Genomic DNA, 18,419 nt, shown 5'->3' with positions numbered 1-18,419 from the left:
ATTTGATAACGGGGTAGGGAGAGGAACGTAGCCTACTCCTGTCGAATAACACCAAGGGATCTGACGGACGAATCGCTATCAACAGCATTGTATGTTCTTATTCTATATGAATACTGCGGAGAGGTTCGGAATTTAATCCAAGCTTTACGCACGCTATCTAGTGATTATAATGTTTATACAACCATCTCTCCTATTCAGCCAGCCGACATTCTGATGGAACTCGAACCGGCTAACCACAGTGTCAGAACAAGGATATGACGCCCTAACAACCATGGCAACAACTTCAGTATAACTCATACAAGATAAAAACGAAATACGAGGTAGGCCTAACAATTTTAAGTGCGCGGACTATTTTATTTATTGACAACACGTTCGAGAAATAATTACTTTTTTCTATATACAGACAATTGTTTACATACCTCCCAAGTTTACAAAACCAAAAGTCAGGAGATACAATTGGTCAAAACTGCTTATTCTACATGTCTTGCGCAATACAGGAGTAGTATATATTATAGGCCTAACACTTATTGTCTCAAAACCCGAATGTTGCTATACGAGGCTACAAGGCTAAAAATTACATATATCTATTCCCTCACAGGAAGAATGTGAATGAGGATCGGTCTCTGATAAGCCTTCCGAAAATGGTATGAACTCATGCTCCACACGTGTGAATCAGTCATGCACTTAGATGCTTAGCAAATGCATAGATTAATATATTGCATCACATTCCCGCGCGATTATGCGAAGTCCCTTTCTTCTCAATGTGGCGCCGAAAACGTACGTGTGATAGTGCGACGTTGAAAAAATTGAAAGAAAATGTATATTAGAACGGGAAGGCGTGTTTGCATTGTCGTAGTTTTTTACCTTACATAAATCTCCATACAAGTCACTAGTCGCTATCTTTGAAATTCTGTCAGTAAATTACTAAAAAATAGACTCAAAATCTAGCGACTAGTCTAGCACGCGGGTACAAGAGATTGACAATAGATGTAGGTACGCGTCGCGATATACGTTTCAATAAACATCCCACATTCGCGCGCATTTCTCGCATTAATGAACGTCGATATTTCATTTGAAATTAAGACAAACAACTTCTCTTTAAAGCCATGCTTTATCACTCTTTATTAAATGAATGAGCAAAGGACTTCCGGCCACTGGCGTACAAAGACGAAATGGCGTGATTTGACAACAAACGTTTGAAATTAAAAAAAAAAAAAAAAAACTAAAATCGGGAGAAATAATAGAACAATCGGGCGGGGAAAAAACCCGTCGAAAATCGGTAGTCTCCCGAATAAATCGGTCAAGTTGGCAGGTATGTGTTTGTATTTTAATGGACTGACACACTCGCGTCAATTATACCAGGTTTCCTCAAAACAGAGTTCTTCGTTGATGTTTCAATCGTAAAGCCATATCAGCAAGCGCTGATGAGTTTCAATGCTGTTTCAACAGAAAGATTGCAAACAGTTTAACATTCAAAACAAGAAAATTGTCAAAATTATTTAGCTTATACAAATATTGGTAGCATTTATACATTGCTTGATGCTGATGACTTCCACATGCTGACGCGACTCATCAACCCTGCATGCATTACTTTATTTTTATTTATTTATTTATTTATTTATTTATTGAGTACATCCTACATCACTGGGAGAATTCTCAAATTGGGCCGTAATAATATTATTATTGGTTTTACGTTTCACCAACTACTTTTACGATTTTTAGAGATGCTGAGGTGTCAGATTATTGTCCCGCAGGAGTTCCTTTACGTGCCAAGGTAAAAAGATAACAAAAGAAGGTCTGTCGATATCGTGATCATAGCCACGAGACATCTAGTTATATGAGGAATCCGAAAGAAAGGGACGCGATTTTTCATTTCATTTCAAAAATTCCACATGCACAGGCCGGTATTCGAATCACGGTTTTAATGAAAAGCCAGTGACTTTGCCACTCGGCTATCACGCCCCCAAGGTAAAAAAATAACTACGACAATGCAAACACACCTTCCCGTTCTAATATACATTTTCTTTCAATTTTTTCAACGTCGCACTATCACACGTACGTTTTCGGCGCCACATTGAGAAGAAAGGGACTACGAACTTTGAGGCCGTGGTCTTAATGATAACACGTACAAAAATTGGTAACCATCTTCAGCACTGCCGATGGTGAGGTGGTGGTGATTATTGTTTTAAGAGGAAGTCAAAGCAACATGTTCCGAAAGCAAGCCTATAAGCTTCGGAACCAACTCGCTCTATTGGTTTTAACACAGAAACCCTTGTGGAGTACAACTCTCGATCATAACAGGTCGTCACTTTTACTTCATGAATTATGAGCATAAACGCACCTGGTCAGATTACACACACACACACACACACACACACACACACTCACTCTCTCTCTCCCGCACGGAATATTAATTGAACCAAGTTTCGTAGACGAATGTCTATAAACAGAATGCACTTCAAATATATTTCGTAGTTCTAAAGTTGCTACGATTATTTATTCACGAAATATGTGGCTTTAGAAATGTTCAACTGCTTAAGGTTAAAAATGAAGAAAACCATCCCAGCATTTAGAATCTTACAAAAATGGAAGCAAATGACAATCACTGCCATATGATAAGAAGAACGGACCAAAGAGATTGCTCTCATAAGATTTTTATGTATAGTAATACTACTACTACTACTACTACTAATAATAATAATAATAATAATAATGTTATTTGCTTTACTTCACACTAACTACTTTTACGGTTTTCGACGTGCCGGAATTTAGTCCCGCAGGAGTTCTTTTACGTGCCAGTAAATCTACCAACACGAGGCTGACTTATTTGACCGACGAAAAACTCTATAGGCCTGCTCTTGATATAACATTTTCTGAATTACTGCTAGCATGGTTCTATTTGAAGCCAATTCCACTCAAAGACGCAAGCTCTAAAGAGGGAAAAATTCATTAATAATTCTATGTTTGATGAGTTTATTTTACAACACTCGGCTTGCAGAAGTACCTCCAGTAAATATAGTCGATAGCACATTGATGTAGTCTTCATTTAGGCCTACACATTCTCCATGTTGAAAGACTCCTAGAAATGCAGAACATAGGTAAACGTTACATCAACAATCAAGAGGCTGGTAGAGGTTCTGACCGTTATGACGCGATCTACGGTATAGCGTGAGTACGATCAGCGATACAGAACGCAGCGGAAGTGCCCAGCACGATTGTTAACCCACAATTAAAAACAGGGAGGAAAAACACTGACAGATCTGCAAAGCAGAAGTATATTGCATAGTTTTGCAGAACAAACTAAACGGAAAAAAACAAAATCTCGACAGAAAGATACTTCTAGTTCCTCATCCAAATTCCCAAAAATAAAAATATCTGCCACTTCACACACAAAAAAAAAAGAAAGAAAAAAAAAAGAAATAGATGAGCTATTCAAGTCTATAAATAACATCTCTATCAACTTGTAGCTAAAGATGCTACTTCTAAGAGTAAAACAAACCAACTCCGAGCAGTCTAAGAATGGAGAAATCTAGTAAATAACTGCAAAAACCTCGCAACGCAATACCGTAGTATTCGAAAAAGAACTACAGTTGACCAACATAGTTAACAGTTAAGTGGAAAAAGCAATACTATTATACCATAATAGAAAAGAGGGGTAATCTCTTCTGAAGGGCAGTATATATAAAACATCACTATTCAGACTTAGTATAGGAACAAAACTATGATATAATTTGAACTACATCTCTGATGCATGTCATTAACAACATATTATGAAAGCAATTTACATACTGGTCCAATTATATCTAGTCTGGCTTACTCAGCAAAGCTGAGAAGGGAGATGAAAAGATCTCTTCCTAACACATCCGTGAAACAAGTAACAATCGGGTTATTCTGTCTACGATTATCGGTACGAAAGCAGTTGATACATCGTCTTAAAGGTCATCTCTAACACGCAGGAGGTGTAATATGTTTTAGAGGGCACAACATTTTCCCCTTGGTTCGATCTTAGAAATAGAATTATGTACTGTAAGCCCACTCTCTCAATAAATTCATATACAACTACATAATCCTGTACCAATCAAACTTATTCCGTCGAGTTTAAAGAGCGGAGAACTAAGACAGCATAACTCTCTAAGCAAGGAATCCCAAGACACTGAATCAGATTACTATATAGTAATATCAGACCCTGACGTAAATGTTGATAACTGACTATAATTCAAACATGCCCACGAATTGAGGTTTAATTCGAACATAAAGATGTTTTTTTTTTAAAACTCATCTTTAAGAGCCTCTCATCGGGAGAAATACCGAAGAGGAGGCATACGAAAGGGGAAGGAGGAACAAAAGCAACCCGAAAAAATAATAATTTTAAATAAAAGCATAGTAGTAATCATTGAACTGATTATTCTACTTCAAATTCAGAAGAATCGTGTTAAACCGTCCCGTGTTATAATAGAACAATAATAATATTAATTATAATTTTTAAAGAGTGCTGAATATTCGTAAAAGTATCCTAAGAGAAAGCAATAAAACTCCACATTTCTTTAATCACGGCTTTCTCTATCTAGCGAAATTATGCTACCAATTCACCTCACTTTAAACACACGCCGGCTAAAGAAAAAGTCAAACGACACATACTGCCACTGCAGTACTAGTAATCTCCTGCCTCTTCACAAACAATCGAAACCTTACAAAACAGCTTTGCCAGCCTTCGCTACAAAAGTGTGATGTAACCTTTTAAAAATCGCACAACACACGCAATACGACGCAAACTTGGCACAGTTCCCCACTTGGTGACCCTAACATCCACAGCACAGCTCTACAGCGATCTTCTTGGCCCATGTTCAGGCAGTAGTTAAGACATCTGCTAGAAAAAATTAAGTCGCAGGGGTCGACTACAAATTATTCCAGTATTCTTAACTTCAATTTAAGGTAACAATGCAATATTTGTTCATGGTCATATTTAGAGTGAAATCAGGCGCGAATACGCTGTGACTGAAATTGTTCGCAACACCCTACGTTCCGTACGCAAACTATGACCGTCTGTAGCGGATCAAAATAAGCCTTCCCCACGTTTCGCATCGTACAGGTAAATGTTAACTACCGACAATCAAACTTCAGGAATCTATTATGAATGAAAATTTTAAAAAGGTGGAAAGTTTGGGAATATTCTTTGCCAGATTTTAATGAACCTCACAGGATAAAAACTACAGCCACTAGATTAATATAATTTAACCAGGTATTTTATAAACGCCAGCAATATTTTCAATCATTCTGCAGCATGATAATCTCAAATCTGACTGTGAGATACAAAACATAAATCAAGAAATTAGACTTCTGCAGAAGAATACACCCAACACTAAATTATCAAGAATTCTAACGAGGCTTAGTATTCTTAACATGACCTCTACAGAGGTCACAGATTACAGACCCCCCACCCACGTTCAGAACACGAACACACTTTATTATAATAGTAAACCTCTGTTCAAATTTCATTATAATAGCTCAACGGCGATATTGCTTGACCGATCACAAGTTGCTAAAAAAGAAATCTAAAAATAGAACCACTTCTTCATGCCCTCCAACAAGGTCACAATTGAAGTAATTAGGATTTTATCATAGTCTCAACGTACGGTACATTTCTGGATGCTAAATTTGTATTATTTGTTTCATCCTGCCATTGCACGATTTCGATATCCCGAATAAATATCCCGTGTTGTAGCTGAAAGAGGAAACAAAAGAACATTAAAGGTGATTTTCTTCAATGCTGGAAAAAATATTGATTGGAGAAATAATCTTTCTTCACAACTTCTCAATACACTTCCGAGTAAGCACGCACTCAGATAACAAAACAAAAAAACACGTACTTCTTGTTTAACTCTGTAAAATTCTAGAGGGTCTCAAATCGTGAACAAACGTAGCCCAAACCAGGCCATACGTTAAAACGAAAGAAAAATACCGTGTCCAAGAGTTCACTTTGATCACTAATTTCACACACATAGCATGTCAACATTCAAGATTAAAATATGTTCATGAAGATCAATGAAAACAGATCACACTGCACTTTTTATTAAATTTGATTCAAAAATAGAAGTTGTAGCACGGCATGTTATTGTTGGCGTTTCAGAATCTCGTCACTCCAATCATACCGAAGGTAGGGTACATTCTTACATAAACATTGGAGCCTGATTGAATATAACGAAACAGGAAAGCGCAATCAGCAGTAAAGTAGTAAGCTAGCAATCTTGAAAGTTTGCACAGCTGGTTAGTAGAGTTCACTATTACAACACAAAAGAGAAACCTCTCTTCGCAAACACAGCACATGGAAAAAGATCGGTGCCAACAAGAGTAGGTGACTCACTACCGAGCAGCGACGATAACCTTTTCATGTTATCAGCTTACTACGTTAAAAAACTCATAAATTGATGGCTCAATAATAAAAAAGATACTACGAAAACATCATAAAGATAACGAAATCAAGAAACAGAAAAACTGGAATGTTTGAAATAGATTTTAAATAACTCGCAGAACACTTAGAAATCGTACCCTTACGAAGTCAAAACCAATCTTAATCAGTAAGAAAAGATTCTCCAAACACTGGACCTTCAAATCTTATAATCCAGAAGAAAGAAAGCATGTCGTCCATCACCATCAAGAAACACCGTCAAACTCAATATATCTTCGAAACACACTTAATCACTTAAACATTCACCGAAATGATAAATCCCACAGTGAAAGTACTCACCTATTTTTTTCCAGTTCATTGTGGGTCGTCCTGCAAAAAGAAAAACGTAAATTCAGTATTGTAAGGAAATATTCTTCCGTGACGATCAAGCATACAATATCACAGATCAATAAAAATATACACAATTGACAAACATAGGTGAAAAGTACGTATAATTTACTACAATTAAACAATATTCACACAAAATAGATCGAGAACAATGGAAGAGAACGAAAACTAACCTGCTTCCCTGAGATTTTTTTGTCTTTGGCCTTTTCGTAATACTTCTGAGATCGTCAGGCATGGGCAGTGTTGAAGCATATCCGTGTTCTGCTTCTGCAACAAAAAGAACCGAACAGCGTCAAAATCAGCTGATTTCCAGGCCAACAACTGACATGGGAGCCATGTTGACGTGGATTCAGAGCTTATAGTCGCATTCAAAACAAGTTATTTCTTACCTCTTTCTCGCCTCTCCAAGTATTCCGCGGCTTGTAAAAGCGCAGCGATGCTCATATTTATTTGTTTAAAAGTAAAATACTAAAAGAAGAGAAATATAATACAAATATGAAGGACTAACAAACAGCACAGGTCCGCGCCCTGAGAACACACTCCTGCATTTATTGATGTCAAACGCGTACAGGGCCTGCTACACAGCGCAGATAAAAGCTGCTCTACCATTGGTCTGATGCGCGGCAACTGATGTTTCGAGCCAATAAGCTTGGAGCTCTCATCGTCACCAACTACCTGGGCAATCACGTGAATCTCATGCCTCGGAAACAAAACAAACAGCTGGGCAGGCTGAAGTGAGCATGGATCTATTGCTATAACGCTCTACTGAAAATGGTGTTTCCTTCCAAAAGGAATAGGATAACAAAGGAAGTGACGAGTATAACATAACATTCATGTACATTTCTCGTTAAAAGTCAAGTTCCTTTAATTTATAATGTAAATATTTACATGATACCAAGGTCATTTCGATCGATTAGAGGCCGAATTATGAACAAAGACATTGCATTCCATACATTGCCTATATGTGATTTACAGCCAGTTTAGCTGATTTCACGCTAAGCATATTAGAAGAAAGTAATTTACACGTTGTGGGTATATTCTATCGACTACAAAGATATATTTCAAATTAATTGAGGGATTTTCTGAGACAGACATTGTCATTGTGCCCCTTGCAACTTGCATTCATAATTTCGAAAGGGATTCCCTGCATTTGTGCCATTTTCTTGGTTGATCATTAGCATGTATTACACGATGAAACTGAAAATCACATATTAGGCCGTTACTGTATTTATCTGAACAAAGGACTAGTCTTTTTATATTGATTGCGGAGTCTTTGCCTGGCATCCCTTTGCCATCATGCCCTGGCAACATGTTTAACTACGGTACTTTGTCAGGAAAAAAGTATACGGTATTTTACTGTCTTTACTTCAGACTTGCGCTGGCCTTCTAACCCCAACTTGGCAGGTTCGATCCTGGCTCAGTCCGGTGGTATTTGAAGGTGCTCAAATACGACAGCCCCGTGTCGGTAGATTTACTGGCACGTAAAAGAACTCCTGCGGGACTAAATTCCGGCACCTCGGCGTCTCCGAAGACCTTAAAAAGTAGTTAGTGGGACGTAAAGCAAATAACATTAATTAATTAATTAATTAATTACTTCAGACTTACATCGCATAGTAAATCCACAGGGAATTAAAATTCTATTTTAGAGTAAATATGACAATGTAGTAGTTTTAAACAACCTAAAGTAAAAACTATGAGATAACTTTTATTAAAAGTGAAATATCCTTAGCATAGGCTTTTGTCTCCTGTTTAACAGACAGTTCGGTAACACATACATACCCAAGATTACATTACATTCATACGAATGCATCTTCATAAAAGACTGTAATGGCATTTAGCATTCAGTCTGAAAGCTTTTGTGGATCAACTAAGTAGGCTACATCTACTACCCCAGTAGTGGTGGTGGTGATGATAATTAGAGTGAATAGAGTGAAAAAGGAAGCAAAAGAGAATTATTTGAATGGCATACTTCAAGAGGGTAATGACCACAAAGGGAAATGGAAAAAGCTGTATTCATATATCAGGAATCAAAAAGGAAAAGGAATCCAAATTCCTACAATGGTGGGAGAAGGGGGTGAACACTATTTAACAGATACTGAGAAAGGAAACCTCTTTAGTAGGGAGTTAAGAGATTCAGTAGATGATTGTCAGGAGTTGGAAACCGAAACAGAAGATAGAGAGGGAGAGACACAGAGGGAAACAAGAAGCTTCTCAATCACAAATGAAGATATTTTTAGAGAAATCCAACTGCTTCAGCAAGGAAAAGCAGCAGGAAGTGATCAAATTACTGGGGAGGTGTTAAAGATAATGGGGTGGTACAAAGTGCCTTATTTAAAATTTCTCTTTGACTATGTCATAAATAATAGTGTAATACCAAAGGAATGGAAGGAATCTATAATAATACTACCAATTTATAAAGGAAAGGGTGAGAAAAGGAAACCAGAGAACTACAGACCAATCAGCGTGACCAGTATAGTTTGTAAAGTACTGGAGAGTTTAATATCAAAGTACATCAGAGGGATATGTGATGATAAAAGTTGGTTCATGAAGAGCCAGTATGGATTTAGAAAGAAATTTTATCACGAGGCACAACTGGTGGGATTTCAGCAGGACATATCAGATCAGTTGGATTCAGGAGGCCAGTTAGATTGCATAGCCATAGATCTTTCCAAAGCCTTAGATAGAGTGGAACATGGAATATTATTCAAGAAATTGGAGGGAATAGGATTGGACGTAAGGGTTACACGTTGGATAAAAACATTTCTAAATTCAAGGGTTCAGAAAGTCAAAGTAGGAAATAATGTATTGTAGGAAGAGAAAGTTTGGAAGGGAATTGCACAGGGTAGTATAATAGGTCTGTTACTTTTCTTAATGTACGTAAATGATTTAGGGAATAATATAACATCAAAAATAAGATTGTATGCAGATGACATAATTGTTTATAGGGAAATAAATAACATTGAGGGTTGTTCAGAATTACAAAGGGACCTTGAGAGTATCCAACAATGGGTTGAAGAGAATAATATGAAGGTTAATGGAGGCAAACCAACTGTTACAACATTTACAAACAGGAGATTTAAAACTGAATTTGAATATACTTTGGATGAGGTAGTTATCCCAAAAGATGGCAAGTGCAAATACTTAGGTGTGAGATTTGAAAGTAATTTGCACTGGAAGGGTCATGTGGATGACATTGTTGGGAAAGCATACAGAATGTTACATGTCATAATGAGGCTACTTAAAGGATGCAACAAAGGGAAATTTTACTTAAGTATGGTTCGTCCATTATTGGAATATGCAAACAGTGTTTGGGATCCTCACCAAGAATACCTAATAAAAGAAATAGATAGTGTGCAAAGGAAAGCAGCAAGATTTGTAACAGGGGATTTCAGGAGAAAGAGTAGTGTATCAGAAATGTTAAAGGAACTTGGGTGGGAAACTTCAAGTAAGAGAAGGGAGAAAACTAGACTTATAGGATTATATAGAACCTATACAGGAGAAGAAGGATGGGGAGATATCCGTGAGAGGCTTCAGTTGGAAAATAATTATATCGGCAGGACTGACCACAAATATAAAATTAGAAGGAATTTTAGCAGAAGCGATTGGGGTAAATTTTCATTCATTGGGAATGGTGTGAAGGAGTGGAACAGTTTACCGGGGGTAGTGTTTGATCCTTTTCCAAAATCTGTACAGATATTCAAGAAGAGAATAAACAGCAACAGAGAAAATAAATGAAATGTTAGAGGGCATTCGACCAGTGCAGGTTAATGTAAATAAAAAATGTGTGTGAGTAAATTAATTCCATCCCCTCGTCTAAGGAGTTTGGACAGTCAAAGCAGGGGACTGCCTGTAGGGGTGAAGTACAGTGGGGACTTCGAGGGCCCTAGGACCGCTACGGTAGCTGTGAAGGCCCTTCAGGAACTCTGAAAAGTGGTGGCAAAAGGGGCTCTGGTTAAGACGCAGCAGGTCGTTATGCTACTTAGGTTCCAGAATGGGTTAAAAAAAAAAAAGTAAATAAATGGCAATGTAAATTTTAATCTTATACCAGTTGTATGGTATCATTTGAAGTAATTCCACATACTGTATATCAGTTGACTATATTTGTAAGTAGTACAGGAGATATTATAAGTAGAATTTTGTAAACAATATAAATTTATTAAGGATGAGCTGTGTGTTTAATAGAAAAAATTGTTAGTGTAAATTGTATAATATTGTATTATAGGAAAATTTTCTTCTTGTTAATATAATATTTAGTGCTTGACAATAATGTATTTTAGTGTACCATTTGCCACCAAGGTAGACACCTCATTTGCAAATAAAGAGATTTTGATTTTTGATTATTATTTTCTGTTTCCAACTGGCCTCTTCTACAGCTCTCACCTTAAAACAATTAAATGCCACATCTGTCATCTTGTAGGTCTTCCTCCGCTTTTCTTATCCTCAATGGACAACTCCACTATCCTATCTGGTAAACTATACTCCTGTATTCACTTCACGTAAACTGTGTTTGCATATAGCTTTCATCCATGAAGTTCATTCTTAATAGGCCTGTATCCTTGATCTCTTCATTGTGAGTGCCCTCCTGCCCTTGTTCTCATCTGCTTGTACCACTTGCTACTTCCGTATCTGTTATCTTCTGCTTAAGAATAATACAGTATTTAAGAAAAAGCTAGGCAAACAATTAAAAATACACATAAATATGAGGAAAAAGAATTGATAGGGAATCTGCCACTTGGGCAATCATTGACCGATTGAACACATCCTGATTACACCCAGATTTCACTCCCATACAACTAAGTTGATGTGATATAAAGATACGCTTGTCTGCAAACTTATACATCCTTCTGACTAAATAGGCTATTAACTTAATTAGCTTTGCTGCACTTTGATTTAATTTCATTTACCTACAGTCATACACCACTGATTTGTATTTAGGGCAGTCACCCAATTGGCAGATTCCCTATCTGTTGTTTTTCTAGTCTTTTCTTAAATAATTGCAAAGAATTTGGAAATTTATTGAACATCTCCCTTGGTAAATTATTCCAATCCCTAACTTCCCTTCCTCATCATCATCATCATCATTGTACAGTTCCAGTTTCTCAGGTACTGTTAATGAGGCTCTTCCACTTCTTCCTGTCCATATATAACTTGTCATGGAGAACATCATCCACTGTCCATCCTCTGGTAACTAGATCAAACTTGATCAAGTCCATCCATCAGGTTTTAGGTCTAACTGCTGGTCTTTTCCCCTCCACCTGTCTTTCCAAATTTATTCTGGCTGTTCTTGTAGGCTCCATCCTCATCACATGCCCTACCACTGTAGTCTGGATGTGCCGATTCGGTCTGATAAGGGATGTCTGTATTCTGGTTTCTTTCCTCATCTCTTCATTTCTTAACTTGTCCATCTTGGTCTTCTGGATGGTGGATCAAAGAAATTTCATCTCTGATGCTTGCAGTCTTGATGAATCTCTTTTTGTGAGGGTGCATGCTTCAATACCATAGGTCAATATTGGTATGAAATAGCTGTTAAACATCAGTTTGGCTGGTTTTAGAATCATGTCATCCCATAAAAGTGTTCTTACTTGTTGGTAGATTTCTGATCCCTTTTGCACTCTGTTTGTAATTTCCTTTCTGACCAAATTATCACTGGAGATTACATTTCCAAGGTAAGGAAAACTATCTACACACTCTAGCTGGTAGTCTCCTAGTTTTACACTTGCCGGACGCCCTTTTCTGTTGACTGCCATTTCCACTGTCTTGGTCTTGCTGATGTTGAGGTTATATATTCGTGGAACTGGGATTTCCATACATTGAATCTGGTCTGTACTTCCTCTTCTGTTTCACCCCAAATCATATCATCAGCAAAGGCCATTGCATTCAGTTCACCTAACTTTTCCTTGACGTTCTTAATTATATTATCCATAACAGTGATGAACAGTAGTGGGGACAGTGCACTTCCGCACTTCCTGCTGAACTTCACTCTTCGTCTCACACCATGATGATCGATCTTCCCCAATTTGTACAACATCTGAATTTTTGTTACCAGTCCTTCAGGCACATTTCTTTTCCTCAGACACTCCCAGATCTTATCTGTTATAACACTACCCTTGGCCTTTTCTATATCCAGGAAAACAATGACCATGTTCTTGCCTTCCTCCCAATACTTTTCCATCAGAATGAGGGTGCTAAAAATTAGATTCATTGTTAATCTGTTACTTCTGAATCCATATTGCTCCTCCTCTAACTATGGTTTAATGATGGTTCTCAATCTCCTTTCTATGATCTTCTATAGAATTTTTAGCCCATGAGACAGCAGGGTTATTCCTCTATAGTTGGTGGGTTTCCACCTACTGCCTTTCTTAAACAGGGGAACTATAACGCCCTTGCTCCAATCTACAGGTTTTATGTTGTCTGTCCATGCAGCATTTAGTATTTTGTGCAGCCATTGTATACCCTTCCTTCGCTTCCTATAAATTAAAATTTGCCCCAATTTGTCCTCTTGAATTGCAACTTTATCTTCATATTGTGATCTTTCCTACTTTTAAAAGCATCTCTCGAAGTTATTCGTCTACTAATGTCGTTTCATGCCAACTCTCCACTGACAGCTCGGAATATACCACTTACTCTAGAATAAAACTTGTTACCTACTTTTAACACATACCACTTAGTTGAGCAGCTCGTCTCCTTTCTCCCAAGTCTTCCCAGCCCAAACATTGCTTGCTATCTTACTATCATCCTGGGCAAATACAGAATACACAACCTAAGCAGATACTTCAAATGACCTATTTGTTTCAGTAACACTTCAATAAATATTCCGATAACTTCCTATGGCTATGATAATATTATCAACAGTCGCACAGAACTACTAGTTTGGTTATTTTCCACACTCAAAATTGAAAAACAAGAAAATTTTCATTCAGCATTTGTAATTATAGTGTATTTCAAAAGGAACTTTATATCATTGAGAAACTAATTTCTGGGCTACTGGGCAATGAACAGAGAAATTTTAATAATAAGAGTTATTTTAAATTTTTTTTTTACATCTTTCTTGAAATAATAACTATGTATGTGTTTTGTATCCAAGGTACACTTGCACTGGCTTATCTAGGTTCTGCTTTTTAAGAAGATCAATAAATCCAAATAAAAATTTGAAAAAGTGTTACTGGCTACAAATTAGGGATTGCAGACATGAATACCAGGTTACTGGAATGGAATACAGGATGGCAGCTGTTGTGTGAGATGAGGACTTCACGGCAGTTCTCCCTTTATAATGCTTGAAAAAGAAAAAACCAGACTGCCCTCTAGAAAAACATTAGTCTGAACCTTCTGGTTAATGTAGACTGAGGATGACATAAAAGAACTGAGGCTGACTGATCTACAAAACAGACAGCCTGTAAAATAGATCCTGAAAAAGTCTCTGATCTTCAGGAAAATCCTCTGAACAAGAAAGGTACCCCCCCACTTGTCAGTGGAAAGAAAGGAGTTAAACCGGGAGATGATGTGACAATACCGGGTAAAATCAAAGCTTAACATTTCATTAAGCAAGGTCCCAAATAAAAAGAAGAAAAATAATACATACTGCTGTGGCCTCTGGTACCCCTGTAGTTACTTGGCCTCACGTATGCAGTCATCTGCTGCATCACCCTCTGTCAGGTCCATCATCCTATCTTTCTAGACATCACCCACCATCTTGCTTTAGGCCTTCTCTCTGGTACAACACACTATACTTTCCTGATCATCAATGAAAATCCACAGCCTGTTTCCCGTCATTCGACCAGGTCAGGAATGAAATGAATGAAGCCACCATCCAGCGGAGAGAATAGGAATTGTGCCGGCTGCTGAAGCCTGTCGCACTCCTCTGGAGCAATTATTAATGACTCACAGATGGAATGTTTTGATATTGGAGAGTGCTGCTGGAATAAAAGATGACAGGGAAAACCGGAGTACATGGAGAGAAACCTGCCCCGCCTCCGCTTTGTCCATCGCAAATCTCACATGGAATGACCAAGATTTGAACCATGGAACCCGGCAGTGAGAGGCCACACACTTCCTCCTGAGCCATGGAGGCTTTGTTTCCTTGATCATCAATGATGTTTAAAATTAAGGGATTCACTTCTAGGAATCTGGGTTTCAAAAATAAAGAAAGTTCATCATCACGAACAAGAAAAATTGTGAACACTCAGCTCATTATTTTCATAAACTTTTAAACTTTAACCCCCCACTGGGGAAGGACTTGTTTTTGGAATATCCAGAGAAAAACTGCAGAACTGACATCCTCCTGACAAAGAAGAAATCAGGGATATATTACTAAAGAGCTAAAACACAACAAGGCTCCTGGAAAAGACTTTCACAGCAGAATTGTTTAAGTACCTACACAGATGAAAATGTGGTTAAACTTATACAGTTGGAAGGGCTTTTCACTCATATTTGGGCAACACACGAGATCCCAAAGGAGTGGAAGAATGCTCTGATGTCAATGATTACACAGACAACTTACGTCTTGTCATCGCATACAAGTTATTGTCAAAAGCACTTCAAATTAGGGTGCAGGCTCACCGGTATAAATGGTTGGGAGAATACCAGGCAGGGATCCGAAAGGGACGTTCATGTCCAGAAAAAATTTTCATCCTCAAGCCATTGATCAAGTTTAGGACAATGAGGCAGAAAAGGATGATTATAACCTTTGCACATTTCAAGAAGGCCAATGATTCAGTGGACTATGAGACAGTTGTAAAAATTCTCAGGAGTTTGGAGTCGATGATAAATCCCTAGCTTTGATCCAACAGACCCTTATAGACACATATTCACAAGTTAAGTGGCTGCAAAAACACTGGTATTATATTTAATTGCCTGGCCTTTGCTGAGGATGTAGTGATCTTTGCAGGCAACCTCCCAACAGCAGTGAAACAAATAGAAAAATTACAAGAGGAAGCTGCTAAGACTCGTCTAAGGACTTCACTTGGAAAGACAATGTATCTAGAGTCAGCTAAAATGGACCCTATCCCTACAGAAGTATCCAGAGGACTGAGAAATTTTAATATCTGGGTGAGAACCTTACTCCCAATGGCAATGAAAAACAATTGATAGGAGAACGGATAGAGGAGAGCCAAGTCGAGCAACCACAAGTGAACCACCAATTACATGGCTTGAGGTTGAAAATGCTCTCAAGAGCATGAAGAAAGGAAAGGCAGTGGGCACAGACGAACTAAGTGCAGATATGCTGAAAGCAGCGGTAATTCCAGGAATCCAATGGCTCTACAGACTGCTCGACAAGATATGGGAGGAAAATACTATTCCTGAGGATTGGAAGATGGGCATCATTGTACCTCTGTTCAAGAAAGGAAACCAACGGAACTGTACTAATTATCATGGTATTACATCACTGTCTCATGTCCTGAAAATATTGGAAAAAATAATAGAGACCAGAATCAGCGATAGTTGAACCGATTTTGGAAGAAGAGCAGTATGGTTTCAGACCAGGAAGGTCAACTACAGACCTTATATTTGCAATTAGGATGCTAATGGAAAAATACTGGGAGAAGAACAAGCCTTTATTTCTAATATTTTTGGACATTGAGAAAGCATACGACAGTGTACTAAGGGAAAGAATTTGGCAATGCATGAAAGAACTTCAAGTGCGAGACAGCCTCATAGACAAAGTGAAAATGTTGTATAGTGGGAATAGAAGTTGTATTCAAGTAGGTCGTGGTTTGTCGGACTGGTTTGAAACAAAGAAAGGAGTGCAGCAGGGCAGCTCATTGTCACCACTTCTATTTATTATTGTGATGGATGTAGTAATGAAATCTATTAAAAGGAAAGAACATGGAGATATCAAAATATTCACATTTGCAGATGATGTTTTTTTTTTATTGCCCACCCTAGTGTACACCATCGGCTTGCAGGCAATAAAGACAGACAGAGCGAAACAAAGGAAAACAAGCAATAATAGCAACTACATCTCTCTTAAAACTACTTAACTACATTTACTACCTCTACATCTACTCAGTATCATCCCACACGTACGCGGATAGCCAGCACACATGCAGGACGATACCGCACTACTAACTACCCAAAGCCCAACCCCTGACTACCACCTACAAAAATAATATTAAAAAAATTAATTAGACTGGTCGCTGCAACAGCCCTGGCATGGAACACACGCCCCCCAACCCGTCTACAGCAGCCACCAGCCTTGCCACGTGAGAACTGGTATCGTATCTCACCGACCCTCGCTGACAAACACTGCGTTCCTTTCCTTGTCATATGTTACAAGCCACCCTGGCTGAAACCAGACCCAACAGGTGGCCTGCAACACACTTCCGCTATGTACGTCACACATACTCTTGATCATTGTCAGCACACTACCTTCCCTATCCTTTTCATTTCCGTGCAGACATGCTCAAGTCTAACTTTTTTGGAGTGGGGTCAAGTCCCCCACCCCTCCCTCTTCCCTTGATACGTCACCCTCACCTCTCACGCACTACTCCCGCTATCTACATCTCACCTTATAAAACTTAAGACTTAAACATCAGCTAACAACCATTTAAAATCCCTCATCAACGCACCTAAAACAATTAACACTTTTTTTTTTCTTTTTTTTTTTTTTACACAGACAAACTTTTTTTCATTCGAAGTCCATTAGTTCACTCAGTCTTCTCCACCTACCGCACCACACTTCATATATCAAACTGACTCACCTTATTAAGCTTCAGGCTTAAACATCAACTAACAATCACTTTATATCGCACTTAAAACAATTTGACTTTTTTTTTTTTTTTTTCTTAATATTTCACTTACACACAAACAAACAGTTTCCATTCCAAATCCATTAGTTCACTCCGTCTTCTCAGTCTACAACACCTCAATTACATCAAACTGTTAGATCCCATTTCTTCCATCCTATTAAACTTAATACATAAACATCAAGAATCCCTCAATTTTACACCCCTCATCAAGGCATCTACACCATTTAAATTTTTTTAATTTTTTTTTTTTTATGACCTACTTTCATAATTTCCATACTGCCAACATTTTCTCCTTAACTACATTCCCACTTAATCTATCACAATTCTATCACATATACCTTCTTTATACTCCCTCCTCACACAAATACACTTAAACAATCCATTTTTTTTTTCACTCCTCATTTACACACCAACAGACAGTACTCCACTCCAAGTCACTCAGTTAACTCGCTTTTTTTTTTGTTTTATTTATTATTTTAAAATTTTTTTTTTTACTTCCACCTAAGCTTTACACTACCCTCAAACCTACTCAACCTCCCCTTTTCTCAACGCTTACCGGTACCTAATTTTCTCAGGCTTTCCCTTTGCCCCAGGCGGATCACCTTTCCACAGGGCAAGGTGTTCTCCCCCTTTCCCCTAACACTACAGCCCCTTCATCTGATATCATGATTACCATGATACCCTTTCCGCATTTGCTCAGGGCGGATATCCATTCCTCTGAGCAGAATGCCTTCCCCCTTTCTCCCTCAGCACGAACCACATTATCTGCACAACCCCTATCACTCCCTCAATTTCTTTATAAATATAGCTCTGGCCACATTTAAGAATTTCGCTATATTCGTTCCTTTCTCCCACTCTCTACATAACCAAGATGTTATCTT

General features: G+C 38.0%; 1 protein-coding gene across 1 annotated transcript in view; it reads right to left on the bottom strand.

Moving 5' to 3' along the window:
• The window catches only part of LOC136884281 (max dimerization protein 1), a 533,620-nt gene extending 526,279 nt beyond the window's left edge, over nt 1–7,341 (bottom strand). Inside the window, exons 1-3 of the mRNA XM_067156348.2 lie at nt 7,183–7,341; nt 6,967–7,060; nt 6,746–6,775 (exon numbers count right to left, since the gene is read on the bottom strand). Of these exons, the coding sequence (XP_067012449.1) occupies nt 6,746–6,775; nt 6,967–7,060; nt 7,183–7,237 (179 nt within the window). The 5' untranslated portion in view covers nt 7,238–7,341. The remainder of the gene's footprint in view (nt 1–6,745; nt 6,776–6,966; nt 7,061–7,182) is intronic.
• Nucleotides 7,342–18,419: the final 11,078 nt, after the last annotated feature.

Source organism: Anabrus simplex, chromosome 12, assembly GCF_040414725.1.
Source record: "Anabrus simplex isolate iqAnaSimp1 chromosome 12, ASM4041472v1, whole genome shotgun sequence".
In the NCBI taxonomy this organism is placed as follows: domain Eukaryota; kingdom Metazoa; phylum Arthropoda; class Insecta; order Orthoptera; family Tettigoniidae; genus Anabrus; species Anabrus simplex.
Note: the sequence above shows the minus strand (reverse complement) of the source record. Positions and strands in the feature narration are given on the sequence as shown.